Source organism: Musca domestica, unplaced genomic scaffold, assembly GCF_030504385.1.
Source record: "Musca domestica strain aabys unplaced genomic scaffold, Musca_domestica.polishedcontigs.V.1.1 18, whole genome shotgun sequence".
In the NCBI taxonomy this organism is placed as follows: Eukaryota; Metazoa; Arthropoda; class Insecta; order Diptera; family Muscidae; genus Musca; species Musca domestica.
Window position 1 is genome coordinate 4,415,346 of NW_026712238.1, and position 16,584 is coordinate 4,431,929.

General features: G+C 30.6%; 1 protein-coding gene across 1 annotated transcript in view; it reads right to left on the minus strand.

Moving 5' to 3' along the window:
• LOC101889994 (voltage-dependent calcium channel type A subunit alpha-1) overlaps window positions 1-16,584 on the minus strand; it is a 206,278-nt gene that overhangs the window by 79,418 nt on the left and 110,276 nt on the right. The window contains exons 18-20 of the mRNA XM_059120872.1: window positions 14,738-14,848; window positions 10,187-10,270; window positions 8,900-8,905 (exon numbers count right to left, since the gene is read on the minus strand). Coding sequence (XP_058976855.1) covers window positions 8,900-8,905; window positions 10,187-10,270; window positions 14,738-14,848 — 201 coding nt within the window. The remainder of the gene's footprint in view (window positions 1-8,899; window positions 8,906-10,186; window positions 10,271-14,737; window positions 14,849-16,584) is intronic.

Here is a 16,584-nt window from a genome sequence, read left to right on the forward strand (position 1 = left end):
TCGTTGTTTTAATGATTCATATCAATTCTTTATGAATTTTGATCTTTGTAGTTCGTAAAGTTTGTAAACATGGCAGAAAATTGCTTCTACAGGTTCACATCTTCCTATATATCCCCATAAAATTGTACTTTCCGGTATTTAGTATTTTTACGAATTCAGCTGCATCTTTCAACAGAATTGCGTCAAACAACGTGTTTGAAATTTTTTAATAGGCCCCGCTTTTTCTGGCATAAAATTGGTCTTGTACCTGCATCACTTGATATTCGGCATTTTAATAATTTGAACAGAGTTTTTTCTACAGATTTTTATACTCTCAGCCATACGACCAAAGAGAGTATATATCATTTGATGCGGTCAAAACGTGCCTTATCCAAATAACGGTCTAGGTCTCTTTGGACCAAATTCGTGTCAGAACACGATAACTCTCGAAGGGAATATCCGATTTGATCCAAACGTGGTACATCGCAATATTCTTGTCAAATTTAGATCGAGTTCGGAGATGGGCAAAATCGGTCCAAATCGGATTGTCTTTAAATTTCACTCATCCCAATATTTTATTGACCCAAGGTCGAAACTTTCAAAAAATATATTTTTTTGCACAGAAAGAGAAACTTTAATCCGATTTTGCTCTAACTTAATCCTAAGTTTTGCGTCAGTGCTAGATCAGGTGCAAAAATTTGACAATATCGGTCCACTCCATCAATTACCTCCCCCACAAAGCGTCAAAATTTTGAATAATTACAACTCTTTTAAAATGTGATACACCGGTCCACTCCTTCTGGTCCATATCGGTGCACTCCCCCATAAAAAGTCGACATTTTCAAAAAAAAAAAAAAAAAAAAAAAAAAAAAATACGATTCGGTTCCGATTTCGCTCCAACTTTGCAAATTATAATATTTGCCTCAGTTCTCGATAAGGTGCAAAGATGGAGAATACCGGTCCACTCCATCAAGTGCTTCTCCCACAAAGGCTCAAAATTTTGAATAATTATAACTCTTATTTTATAAATAAGACTAAGTCTGTCTGTCTTTGTTTTCGGGCTATTCCTAAAACAACTCTCAAAGAAAGTATCCGATCGGTTCATTCTTTCTGGTACAAATCTAATATTGAGCGAGGAGAGTACCCCATGTTGTACTTACACAAAGCTTAAGTCAGGTGTGAAAATGGTCAATATTTTCAATAATAAACACTCTTTTAGTGTGGAAATTCAATGGATGATTTTCTTCGAATAATTTCTCATCCCAATATTTATACGTCAGGGTATTGTCATTGATTTTTTTTTTTTTTTTGTAACATCCAAATCTTTTTTCGTAGATCTGCATAGAATCACATCCTGACTCGAGTTCTGCATGTCCATCCGTCTATCCATGTATTGAATTTTTTTAAAGGTTGAATTTTGGCACATTCAACGGAAATTAGGATGGAAGCAAACGTCAAACTTCGTAAAAATCTGTTAAGATGTAGTAATAGCTCCGATTTCAAATTAGGCTTCTCATTGTGGGCATAGGAATAAACAGTGACCATTTTTTTTAAATCCCGCATAAAACAGGCTTGCGTGCTCTCATTGAGTTATCAGAGAGTAAATATTTCAACAAGGCCTTACCGGAAAAAAAATCGAGGACGTTTAAAAATTATTTAATATCACCTGTCGCACACTGTTAATTATAAAATATCACACCTCAAAATATATTAAAAATTACTTTATGTAAAAATTTTGGATTTGGAAGAACCATTTTGGGACACCCTATCAAAAAATCCTCCTGTTACGTTTAGCAAATGGCATTAGAAATTTGGTATTTTAACTTTTCAACCTCTTACTGTTCATATAGCTAATTTCTTTGTATTTTTATAAATATTTCAAATTCACATAGATACAAAACTATGACATTGTATATGTGAGTATTTTACAACTACTACACTCTAACACCGAATTAGGATGATTCACACACTTGTTGCTATTGTGTATAATTAAATGATTGTTATTTTAATTTTATATTTTCATTTTTGCATCATTATGTTAACCCATCACATTTTAATACTTAAGTTTCTTTTTTATTTTTTTCACTTCTTATATCATTTAAAATTAAAAATTATATTTAAATTAAAATAAAACAAAAAAACTCAACTTAATTATAATACAGAAAATAAAAAATTAATGTAATTGAAAGAATATATATTTACTTAATTCGTGTACATTCTATCAAAAAATAGAGGTGTTACGGTTATTAAAAATAGGAATAATTTGTGTAGAAAGTTTATTTTTTGCAAGTGTTAGAGGGGAAAACGAGAGAACGTGAAGGAACAACCTTAGACAGAGAGATAGATCGGAGAGAGACAGAGAGAAATTATTGCAGAAACAACAAAAAAAGTATATATTTTATGTTACATATTCTTTTTTTATTTATACCAAACATGCCATTGTTTAAACTACTTTGCTGTTCCAAAGAAGTAAAACATTGTGGTGCTCTCTTTGGAAATACATTTTGGAGAAAAGACAGTGGGTGGTGCTGGGTGGTACAATGCCATTTAGTAAAATATAATTGAAGAAGACATTTGAGAATATATTAAAAAAAAAAAAACAAAATGCTTTTCCAGTAAAAAGAAAGTGTTATTTATTGCCAAGGCAGTGGTGATAAAATAGAGCAAGAGTTAGACAGAGAAGTGAGAGAAAAGATTGTGGGACAGCGACAGATAGAGTAGAGTAGAGTAGAGTAGAGTAGGTGTGGTTTATATTTTTTTTGTGGAAAATGAGCAAAATAAGCCATTACAATTTTATGCTGAAGTAAATATATTCTTTTTTATGTTAAGATTTTTTTTTATCAAAAAAAGGAAGTTAAAATTATTAATAAAAAAACGAATTGCTTATTTGTTTATTTTTTTTTACAAGGCGCAAACAAAAAGGAAGTTTTCTTCAAATGCAACTAATTAGTATAAAGTAGGAGTATATATGAAATCTCAGATGATACCTATTTAAATCTGGTGATTTCAAAATTTTACATGAATTACGGTTTTTTTTTTTTGGTTTGCAAATTCTTTACTTATTTAAAAAAATAGGCAATTATTTGATTTTCAAAATATATATTTTTTGTAAAAATTTAAAATTCAATAGATTTGTAGATTGTAAATTGGTTCGGTTTTTACTTACAGTTAAAGTTTGCTGATGATCGATATGGACTGTAAATTGCCTTGCGGTGTGATTGGAACTGATATAGTGGTTGTAGGTGTAATGGTATTCTATAACTGGAGGAGTTTGCTGATGGTTTTTTAAGTTTTTTTGTTGTTGTGTAATCAGTTTGGGTTTTCATATTTTTTTTTGGTATGATGTGTTAAGTGTTTTGGGTTTTTGGTTTTGAGTTTGGGTTTTGGTTTTCACATATAAAAGCCATTCATTCGTACGATTTTCATTTGGTTGGGTTGGCAGGCAATTGTTGTTGTTGTTGTAGATGTTGGTTTCAAATTGTTGTTGTTGTTGGTTTTTTGTAGATGTTGTAGGTGGTGGTGGTTGTGGTGTAGTTTGGTTTTTGAGTGGTGTTTCATAGGCACATAGACAGACAGAGATGATGATTATTTGCCAGAGTTGAGAATTGGGATATTTTTTTGTTGGCCAGTGTAACATTCAATGAAGTGTTTCGGGTTTTGATTTGTTTCATTAAATATGATGAGTGTTTTGTTTTGGTATTCATTTCAAAGGGATAGCCAAGCGTTTTGGTTTCAATCAGTGACAAGGTTTTTGTTTTCATGATTTCATTTATTCGACATCGATTTTTGAGTTTTCAATAAAAGGGCAACAATGATTTGAAATATTAAATGTCGTAATAGTTGCAGTTGAGAAACATTATTATTTGGTAATATTTTTTGTTTAAAAATTGTAGGCAATGTCAAATTATCGGTGGGTAGGTAAAGGTGGTAGGTATTTGGTGTAGTTTTTTTTTTAAGTTTTGTAATAAAAATTGGTGTTTTGTAGTTGTTGTTGTTGAGACAGAGAGAGGTTTGTTCAAAACACAAATGAACCCAAAAAAAGATAATAAAAAAATAAGAAACAGTGTTAAAAACAGTACAGTTCAGTGATAAACAGTAGTAGTGTAATATAGAATAATATTTAAAATTAAACATTAAAAAAAAATAAAATACATAAACTAAAAACCATAGTTTCTTTTAATAGACTTTAAAAGAAATTCAATTTTTTTTTGTCTTAACTAATAAAATTAACCAATATTAATAAATAGTTTGAATATCATTTTTAGATGGGTTTACATTTTTTCTCGTTTTCTTTGATTTTTTTTTTTGTTAAATAGCTACTGGTTAAGAAAAAGAGCATTTGGTTAATTATTGTCTTTTTTTTACTGAAAATGAAATAGCATTCCAAAATTAAATGTAGTTTGTAGCTTTTGTTTTTTGACACAAAGAAACTCAACATTTAGACATTCTAAAAGCATTGTAATGGTAATTGTGTTCAATTTTTGTTCTTTTGTATTTTCGTATTGAATTTTGTTTGGGTTTGTTACTGTTGACTTTCTTTTTGGTGGTGTTCTGGGTTAATTTCAATGTAATGTGTCTGCGTTTTTTACTCATAATGATGATGAATATGTTGTCAAGGGGTTTGGGAATATGTTTGCGTTTTTTACAAAATGATAAAATACATAAATAATAAACTACAATAGAATTTGTGAGAATTATTTTCAATGCAGTCGAAAGAGGTTTTAATTTCAATAATTTGTAATATTTGTATATCAAAAATTTTGCTCTGCAAAATTATTTTCATCAAAACCAATTTCGACTGCAAATGTAGTAACTATACAAAATGTTATAAATAAGTATAATTATGGTACAGAAAGTTTATTACAGAATTTTGAGTCTATTTCTAGTTTTTGCAAATAATTGTTTCATCCCGCAGAGTAGGTCTTTTTGTTACTGTCTCTTATGAATCGAATACAGGGTGAGATTAATAAATTGCAACCAACTTTAGACTGGTGTAATTACTAAGCCACTCGTCCGACATCTGTTAAAATTATTCCAGTGACAGCTCATTATATTGTTTACAAGCTAACAAAAGCATTTTGGTGAGAATTTTCCAGAAAAAAAAGTTAAAAAAGATGGAATTCAAGCGTGCCATTTCTTTATATTTAGCTGGAAAACAACAAGTAGCTATCGTTAGAGAACTGCAGAATTCAAATGTGAATAAACAAAATAAATCATTTGTGGCCTGTACCATCCATCGTTACTATGATATTGCTAGCGTAGCCCGACGTGAAGGAAGTGGACGAAAGAAACCAGCACCATCAGCAGAAATCGAAAAGTAAAGAAGCTACTTGATCGAAACCCGCATGGCAGTGGCCGAAAAATGGCTCATGTGCTGAACATATCGCAATATCCCATTCGCCAAATATTGAAAAATGAGCTCGGAGTAAAACCATTGAAATTGCAAAAAGTGCAAGAACTTAAAGAGCTAAATAGTTGCTTCGCTTGGTCGAAAGAGGTGAACTGCCGAATTTGGTTTTCTCCGATGAGAAAACATTCGTTGTCCAGCAGTTTGTAAACAAACCAAATGATCGTGTTTACTTTCCAAAGAGGTCAGCTGAAAATGTGCACCTTCGGTTGGCCACCAGAACAGAGCTCAAGCGCCGGCCATGGTGATGGTGTGGGCCGCCATAAAAGCAGATGGTCGCTCTCCGCTCATATTAATCGACCGTGACATCAGAATAAATGCCGAATATTATCGCGAAACTATTCTACCTTGGGCACGCAAACATTTTGTCCGCATTCCAACAGGACTCAGCAACATCGCACTCAGCAGGCTCCACCCAAGAATGATTACAAAATGAGGTTCCTCGCTTCATTTCCAGCGCACAATGGCTGGAATATTTTGGACTATTGTGTCTGGAATATTTTGGAAATCAAGGTTGGCACTAAAAAATACTGTCGATCATCTCAAACAAGCGCTTCGCCGGGAATGGACCAAAATACCGCAGAGCAAAATGCGGGCAGCGTGTGACGGTTTCATTGGCCGTTTGAAGGCCACAATACGTGCCAAAGGTGACCAATTCGAACAAATCTAAACTTATTCTAAGATTTGATGCTATTTTCGACATTTTTGCTTTCATTCAATAAAATTAAAAAAAAAATGTAAAAACTATGGCGTTTGACTTTGTTTGAGGGACTATGTTAAGTCCGCTTTAATTGACGCATTGGAAGACAATATTGAAATTTATATTCGTGAGATAGCGTTTGAAATGTTGGAAAGATGCGTAATATTTGCGTGAAATAATCTTCGAACATTCAATTATATGGATCATACTATAAATTCAGATAAAATATTAATCCATTTTTCGGAATTGTATGTGTTTTTATTTCATTATTGTCATAATTTTTTAACACTTTCCTATTCCTCCTTAATAAACGCCCTTTCACTGTACCTTTACGTATTTGGTATTTTTTTTGTTTTTTCCAAACAGTTTATCGGAATTTTTCAAAATGAAAGTGGGAGTTCCAAATGGGAACTACCTCCTACGCCAGAGATTGCCTACACTAATCTACATCTTCATATAGCCTCATGTAACGGTACCTCCTTATATCCGATATTTTTATGATTTTAACTACTATATTCAACGGTATTATTTAGAATTTGGTGTTGACAATAGGTACTATTTGCTCTGATAAAAAATTTTCTGCACAGATCAAAATTTTCGTATGGTCCCATATAAAGGTATTTTCGGTATTTTGGTGACGTAATTATTTTAAAGTGATATTTGATGTTGACAATAGGTACACATACATACATTTGTATATAACGATATTTGTATTTTAATGATTTATGTCACATTTTTCAACGTAATTGGTATTTGTAATTGGTAGATCATGACAGGAAATTACCTATATAGGTCCACTTTGTTGTGTATCTCCCTTATAATGGTACCTTCCAACTTTCGATATTTTGCTGATTTCAGCCACATTTTGCAATGGAATTATCTCAAAATTGATGTTTAGAGTTCTCAATAGACATCGCTTTATCTGGAAAGTAATTGGCTATATAGGTACACGTTTTGAATTTTTATACCTTCCACCATTCTCTGAAGGCATTGCGTTTTGGCATTTCGTTTCTAACTCCTCGAAATACTTATGATAGACCCCATAAAGTATCTATATTCTGCATCAACGTAAAATTCTAAGTCGATATAGCGATGTCCGTCGGTCTGTTGTAATCACACTATCTTTCGAAAGCATTGATATAGAAGGCTAAGGTTTTACACCCATGTGTATTTTTTAATATAGCACCCATTTTACGGTACCATCTGATATTCGGTGTTTTGATGATTTTAGCGACATTATGGGCCGGAATTTTGTATTTTAAGTTCATAATGGGCAATGGGTACTACAGCCTGCATTACATATGCAGATCCATGTCTTAATTTAAGCTTTATTTTTTTATTTTATTATTTTTTTGAAAATATTCAAGTTTCTTTAAAATGGTGAAGGGTATAAAAATTTCGGTGTACCCGAACTCAGCTGCTTTTTTTTGGTTTCATTTTAATTTTTTGAAACTTTGAGTTCCATCAAAATATTGGAAAGTATTCAAATTATTAAAGAAAATCCAAAATTGAACTGGAATTTAAGATTAAATTTCTCAGAAATCTCCTGACCAACATTTATGATATTTCATTTTTAAATTACTCTGCGACCATTTTAAAAATAACTTCCCAATACAGGAAAGAATTAATAAGACAGGCTTCAAATTATCCGGCGAAGAATTAGTATAACAGTTTTCAAGGAATGGCCCGAGAGTGGCCTTTGCATACTGTTTTTGTTTTTATAAAAATAAAATATTTTTAATTTCCAGCTAATAATCATTATACAGATTATTAATTTTAAGAAAATCTAAAATTGGACATAAGTCTTAAATTCAACAGAAATTTCTCGACTAAAATTTGTGATGCTTTTGAATTGAAAATTATCGTAAAATACATACTGTCATATATTTAAATAGCAAAGACATAACGTCATAAAAATTAATATAACATATTTTCAAGTTTTCACATAGTCGGGATCGGAATTTAAAAGAATATTCAAAGTTGGGCCTTAACCCAATTATTTTTTTATTATTATTTGTTTATTATTATTCTCAACCCTGATGATATTTCAAATGAAGATGCTAGTGAAATTCGTATGTTATTGGGACAGAAGAATAATTTCAGAATATCCTCCCAACGCAGTCAAAAATTGTTATAACAGGTTTCTGTGGAAAGATTTTGATCCTTCATTGTGACCATAAGCAACAGTAACATACAATAGTATTATGGAGGAAGAGATATACATCATTCAAATTTAAAAATAGTTTTTATACATCAATATACAAATTGACCCTGACTTATAAAAAAAAAAGATTTTTTTGGAAATTCTCACAAATTCCAAATCTAAACTAAAAAAGGACAACTAAAAGAGACCATAAAATAAAAAAATCGAACTAAACATAGGATTTAAAATTATTTTTTCTGTTTTTATCGAATTGTGGAAATAACATTCAGTTAAAGGATAATAATAATAATTTCGAGGTCCAAAGATGCTAGCAAATAGAGATTTCGTTTAATTTAGACTGTTTGGTTGCCACATGGATGCAGTAATCAAAATCGGGTGGGGGGGTTAGTGAAACACAAAATCAAACAACTAAACAAGAATAATGACATTTAAATTCAAAAAGACATCGATCGATTCTTCTAACTAGTTGAAAATGTTAGATGTATGAGTAGTCGAGAAGGGGGTGGGGATAGAGAGGGGATGGATCAAAATTAAGGCAATGAGGAAAATAACGAGAAAAAGTGTTCCTTTTTTTGGTTTTCTGTTTTTGGTTGGTTAGATAAGTCTTTCTTGCTTAAACGTTAGTGTTTACAAAATTTTCTGTACTTACATCGTGCTGTTGTTGTTGTTGTAGTTTATAGAAAAGAGTTGGTGGTATTTTGGTGGAGATGATATTATTATTATTGTTGGTGGTGTTTTTTTTTTATTTATTGTTGTTGTTGTTGGTTTTGTTGATGATTGATAGATTTTTTCATGTTGTTGAAGAGAGATAGAGATTTTGTTTTCAAGTTGTTGAGTTGTTGTTGTTTTAAAATGGCGTTGAAAATTTTGATGATTTCGAATGATGTGGGGAATTGTCAGCGGAGAATGTGGAGTAAATTTTGTAGACAAATGATAATTCATTTAAATTTGGCAAATTTTGAAGCAGATTTTCATGAGAGATTGAAAAATAGTGGTGTTGTTTGGTGGGTGGATGGTTGGTTGGTTGGCAGTGTTGCAAGTGTTCAAAAACAGTGTTGGAGATTGAGGTGTGTGTAGGTTGGGTTGTTGTGTAGTTGCAGGGTAACGTTGGTGTTCATTTGGTTGTTGGGTGTTTCAATTATTTTCATATTTGCAAATAATTTTTTTTTGTCAGACCCCATTTCATATTGTTTTCATTTTTTTGTCATTATGGTCAAATTTGTTTTCAATCGTACACATTTATAATAAATTATGAAAAAAAGGAAAATTAAAAAAAGAAATATATGAGATTAATTATATTCAAAATGGCTTATGATTATAAATGAGCAAATTTTTTAGTTAATTGAAAAAGAACGTTTGTATATATTTATATATAAATATTTAAAAAAATATATTAACTCGTAATTAACAATTATATTCCCACATAAGTAATAAATATATTTATACGAAAATTGAATATATTTGTATTATATATATTGTTGCTATTTATATATGTATTAATATTTATATATATAGTTTGCATTTTAATGAAACCTATTTAGAACCCCTTAAAAGTAGATAAGCTAAAGCTCCATAAAATTAATTAAATCATCATCCATTTCATAACGTAAACTTGGTGTAGAATTTATTACAAAAATGTAACACCCCTTTCAACAAACACAAGACATTACAAAAAAACATATTGGGCATCATAAGATTGGAAAATCTTATTAAAGCAACTTATTTTTTTTCTTAATTTTTCATTGCATAAATAACATATTTATAGTTTAAATAAAGCATTTAATTCATCTCTAGTAAAAGTGTATTTTTTCTGTTATATTTTTTTTTATTTTTTTCCTTTGTTTGGATCGAGCCAAAACAATGCCTAACAATTTAATTTGTATTAGCCACAGCATAATAATATAAAATAACATAATATAATCTTGATAATATTTACCCCAAATTCCATCCATAATGCATCCACAATACTGCCCAAGACTGTGATTAAATCGAAGATGTTCCAGGGATCTTTAAAGAAATTCTAGAAGACAAATGAAAAATAATTTTATTTATAATTTCAATATTATGTTAATTATATTTTTTATTATTTCTTTTTAATATTATATTTTTTCCCTTGATTTTTATAAAGCCTTTTGCTGAAATTTTCAATGTTTTTTTCCTCGTGGCCAAAAACATCCAGGAATGTTCACATTAACGGCCACCTTCTTACCTTGATGCCAAATGCTATTAATTTCATAAGAGTTTCCAAGGAGAAGAAAAATGTTAAGATCAAATTTAGGATGATCAAAATTTCATTGTGTTTCGGTGGTGCATCGTGATACTATAAAAAGAATTAAATGAAAAATATTCAGGTTTCGATAAGAAATAATTAGAAGAGAATTAAAAAAAAAAATAATAAAAATAGTAGAAGTAGAGAAAATTGTTTTTGGATTTCAGATAATGCATTTGATGTGAAAATATAAATGGAAAAAATATGTAACCCACACATTACAGTATTTATGCTACCTAAGAAACAACTAAAAAGTGTAAATTAAAATCAAATAATGAAAAAAATTGGTATCCCTTTAAATTCGATAAAAAAATATATTTTTTTATGAGCCTCATTATTCCCGAAAAATTGATTATAAATGTCGGACTTTCTTCAAAATTTGGATCACATTATTAGATGAAGTGAATATATGAATATATCTGGTACATTACGTATGCTTCAACATTTTCCAAAAATGATCGCATATCTCATATAACGTTAAAATCGAGAAATCCAATCCCAACTCTTCAAGTTGCGACAAAAAAACCCGTTGACCCGTTTGGATCATGGCTTTGTAGCGCCCAACATCAGAGTAACCATTTGGTCGGCGACGTCTTCGAAGAAGACGACTCCTTCAGCGAAAATAGCACACCATACGGTGGATTTTGAAATGGACCTCACCCCTCTTGATTTTTTTTTTGATGAAAATTTGCGAGCAGCTTTCGCCACAATGTCTTTATTTGGGGTTCAAGAATTTAAGGAAAAAGTTATTTTAAAGTCTAAATATATTAAAAAAAAGTGGAAAGTCCTTTAAAATTTTTTGGACTTATAGGAGATCGTGTATAGGCCTTCTGTGGATTAAATGCAATAAAAAAGGAGAGTCTTTGGAGTATTTCTGTAATTTGGAAAATGTCTCTATGAATTTTTAATCAAAATATGATTGGTTTTGATGGATTTTCATTAACTAATCCTCATCCTGAACCCCCCAAAAAAATTACGAATCCTGTGTGCATCCTGTCAGATTTTACCTAAAGCATATCGGAAGATTTTTGAACGTAGAATGAAGACGTATGCCCTCAGACTAATGGCTACAGATAGGGTATACCTTTTGATAGGCCAAAATGTGCCTAAACGAAGTAACGATTTTTGAAAATGGCTCGAATTAATGAAATCCATTTCAGGACAATTACAACAATGAGATCTCTTGTTGTCCATCTGTCTCTTTACACTCAACATTATAATTTTCTATGGCAGTATTTGATATGATGCAAACTTAGTACAACGTAATATTGTTTCACACTAGGTACTCCTTCTGGTACCTCTTTCACAAAAATTTAAAATTTGACAAAACAATTTAAAAATTATCAATAATTTTGTCAGCAGATATATATCCTCAACCTACATATCCTATCTTTATACTAAATCTAATGTTAACCAGTAAAGATAATCTTAAAGTTGGGCAGGGCCGACATTATGATACCCTGCACCACTTCACATATTTAGTAGAGCTTCACATGACAAATGAAACTTTTTATTTAAAACTTATATATGAAAGGAATATCCTGTTCTGAATCGATTACTATAAAATTTGCAGAGGCATTTGTGCCTTTTCAATTCTGTATTACCCATTTGGTGCACAATTTAAAATCGGATAAAGATATATATGGGAGCTATATCCAAATCGTAAGCGATCTCGATTATTATTTCTGAGCTGTATTTGATATATTTCCCCGAATATTGTTACTACGGAGTGCATATTACAGCAGGACATATTTAAAAAATCGGTTGAAAATTATATATGGGAGCTATAGCTATATCTGAACAGATGTTCACCAAATTTGACATACTTATTTCTAGCCTCAATTTGGTCGCAAGTGCCAAATTCCATCCCATTTGGCCTAATATTATACGTTTTAAAAATAAAAGGCAAACTGGACGAAGATATATATGGGAGCTATATCCAAATCTGAACCGCTTTCGATTAAATTTAGAAAAAAGTATTTCTAAATTTTATTTTATTTATTTTCCCAAAAAATCGTTGTTTCAGAGTGTATATTACCGCTGCGGAGGACAAAAATAATAAATCTGTTCATACGATTTATTATTTTTGTCGATTTATTATTTTATATGTGAGCCATAGCTATATCTGAACCGTTTTCGATCAAATTTAGCACACTTATGTTCGGGCCTAATATGGTCGTATGTGCGGAATCCCATACTATTTGGGTTGATATTATTGATGCACAATAAAATGCAAATCGGACGAAGATAAATATGCGATATATATCTAAATTTTGATCGATTATCTCCAATTTCATAGGGTTCGTCCTAGGGTCAAAACAATTATTTGTGCAAAATTTCATCAAGGTCGGGCAATAAATGTGACCTGTACATTGTTTACAAAAATACATTGACAGATAGACACGCATACATCGAAATAGAATGTGATTCTATGCCGATCATCAAAAGGAACTATGGGTCTATCTCGTTTTCTTTTGCCTGTTACAAACAAATGCACAAAGATATAATACCCTGACCACCTTATGGTGTAGGGTATAAAAATGGGAAAATATTTTTAAATTTTATGAGAGTTACAATTTATGAACTTTTTTTGGAAAGGTACAAGAAAGATTGGGTCGGTCAGCACCATATTCGCAACAGAACTAAAATTTGTGGAAGTATGGTTGAAAGTTAAATGAAATATCGGAGAATTAGTTTTCATTTAATTAATGTTATATGTATTCAAAATGTTGATCTTTAGTTACCAGAAAATGTAGTCCATCCTAACCAAACTTCAGATCAAGGTTTGAGAGTAATATTGGTATGAGCGCAATCAGACTCTTCACTTTTTATAAGATTTATGATTATATAAATATTTTTGTTTAGCATTGCCCACTTCCGAACTCGATTTATGTTTGATAATAGTATTACGATGCATGGAGTTTGGACGTAATCCGATATTCTAATCGAGATTTGGTGTGTACACCGGCCAGACAGACAAAGGGACGGAGGGAGGCGCAACTCTAAATCGACTCCAAATTTCCTACAAAGAATTTCATCAGAAGAATTTTTTTGCATTGTCAGGAATTTTGAAAGCCGTATATAAAAATCATGTTTTTTAAAAATGTACACAATTTTTTAATGCTTAGAGGAACCAATTGAAACCCTTCTTTACACATACTAAGGATAAGTACCAGAAATTCGGCATGAAAATTATTTCTTCTATTTCAATTTTCTATCTCTTTTTCTATAATTTTCTATAAAAGACCTTCGATTTAATAAGGCACACATTTCAAACAAAAAATTAAAATTTTTGGAATTTTTTATGCTTTTTTGTCCGAGAAAAGGCAGGTTAACGAAATCTCAGGAGCAACATATTTAGCCATTTTGACAAATTTTTTAAAATGTGGGGAATTATTTAGAGGGTTGGGTTAAATTTACAGAAAATATATCTTGATTTAATTGTACTAGAAGTGAGCTCATTTAGAGAATGAGAAACTGTTTGAAATCTATAAAGTTTCCTAATTCTGATACAAGTAATTTTGGTTCTTGTCTTCACCATTTCTTCAATTGGGCCCGTAAATTTTACATTTACTTAAAATTCAAAAAAAAAAAAAAATTAATAGATAAAAATAAAAATTACACCTGCCGATTTGTGTCTTTTTCGAATGGAGTTTTATAAAATATTATCTTTTTTAACAATTTCGTTAAATGTGAAAGCAATTGACATGCTATTGTGTGCTTGTTATTGATTAATATTCAAAAAAAACAAAAAAAAAAAAAAAAATCGAAAATATATATGAATCAAATTATAGAAAGAAAAATATTAAACCATGCGACCGCTCATTTTTAAAGCCTTGTAGCAGCATAATCCTGGATGATGTATTTTTTTGTGAAAGCATTAGTTAAACTTACCTTTAAATAAAGTCGGTCATAAATAATATTAATATCAAGGAAAAGAAGCGTAGCTTTAAATATAAATAATTGTTAAAAATATTATAAAATATGAAAAAGTAACGGAACAAAAATATATAAAATTTTCTTAAGAGAAAACATTGTAAATTTCAGCATTTTATCACATTTTTACAGCTTTATAGAAACAGGGCACTTTTCTCAGAAGCCTAGGTACAATTTGTACATTTTTTTGTTATTATTTATGTGGTTTGAAATAAATAATTTCATTTTAATTATTTCAGTTTTTTTTTTTTTTTTTTTTTTTTTTTTGATTGACCTACGTACCTTCACACCGAATCCGATGATTTTCAGTACAGTTTCAACACTGAACATTCCCGTGAATCCCATGTTGATATATTTCAGCGATTTTTCATACATCTCACCTTGATTATGATACTAATAATATATATTTTTGGGTAGAAAATTTCAATGTGAATATATTTATATTTATGTAGATAATTTTATATATATTTGCAATATTTTATATATTTTGGGTAGTGTGGTGGGATCATGGGAAATTGATATATGACATATATACAGATGCGTCGATATGTACACAATGTAAATGAAAGGTACCATGAAGATATGTGAATACATTTTGACAAAAGTGAATGAACAATTGGCGAATGATTTTTTGGAGGTATATCTAAGGATGGAAATATTTGGATACCGAAAATAATCATATACATGTTTTAATGCATGAGGATCACAACTTTTTAAAACTGTAAATCTATATAACTTCAATATTAAACACAATTAAGAATCTTATACATTTTTAAACAACCAACTTCAATGTCAATAAAGAAATAACAATTTTATATTGTGCAGCTGCGTTTGTCCTATATACACGTATGATCGACCTAGCAACCTTCTGGTATGCTTTAATATGATGTTGCAATTTTTATTAGAATCAAATTGCTATTTACCACTAGACTACAATTTTATAAAGCTCGGGACTTATGAATTTTGAGGGTTTCACCTGTGCGCTCAAGCCAAATAGCCTGCGATTTAGGTTTTCAAATATTTGATGCCCGGAAATAATTTATGCTCATAGAGCTCTAAAATTTAGCAATATGGTTCGTATTATATCTAGTATGATGAAATGGGCTTGTCGAAGCTTTCAAACCAAATCAGCTGTAATTTTGCTATTAAGGTTCTCAAGGTATAAAAGTGCTCAATTACTTGAAGACCGATACCGCACATTATAGTCGGTATCATCTAAGTCCATAGAGTTCTGAAATTTGGCACTATGTCTCGAATTGTGGGTAGTATGATGGAAATGGTCTATATCGATGTATAATAAAATGCAGACTCCATATATCTATACCTCATTATTTTCTGTATTTCAAAAGTTTGAAGCATTCGATTATTCATTTAATTCCTTTTTTCAAAGAAGTTTCTACAGTATTTGCTGAAGGTCCTTCTAATGATACCTCCTGATCATGAGGTTCCAGACACTACTACCAACCAAATGAGCACAATGTTGACATTTACAATTTTTGATCGATAAGTTCAGAAAGTAGTTTGGTACCGCACCGCAAGATGTTGTCATAAAAGGCAAAAGTAGGGGATAAAAATGTCTTCGTAGACTAATTTTTATATAAGAAAAAATATTTTGAGCCCTTTTTATAAGACTGATAAGAGATTAAGGGGTATCATTCTAGATGGGTTCTCTAAGCCTTAGTCTAAAGTGTATTCTTCTTCTTTCAGGATAAAAAAAAGTTCGTAAAATGGGGATTTAGAATTTATTTTATAAAAAAATATAAAGTAAGTGAAAAGTCGGGCGTGACCGACTATATGATACCCTGCACCACTATGCATATTTAGTAGAGCTCACGTGACATATAAGATAATAATACCAACTATGAACCTTATTTAAATGTGTATCATGGCTTTAGAGCAGTTATAATTTAGTTACAGTGGGAACTAATATATGTGAGTTATATCCAATTCTGAATCCGATTTGCACTAAATTTGACGAAGGCACGTTCAACTGTCATACCAAATAACATTGTTATAAAATGCACGATATCACTTCGAGAAGAATTATATAAAATATATATAATGGAGCCGAGTTCCGTAAAGTGAAAAAAATCGGTTGAGTATGAACAAATCTATCCAATTTCGGCTGA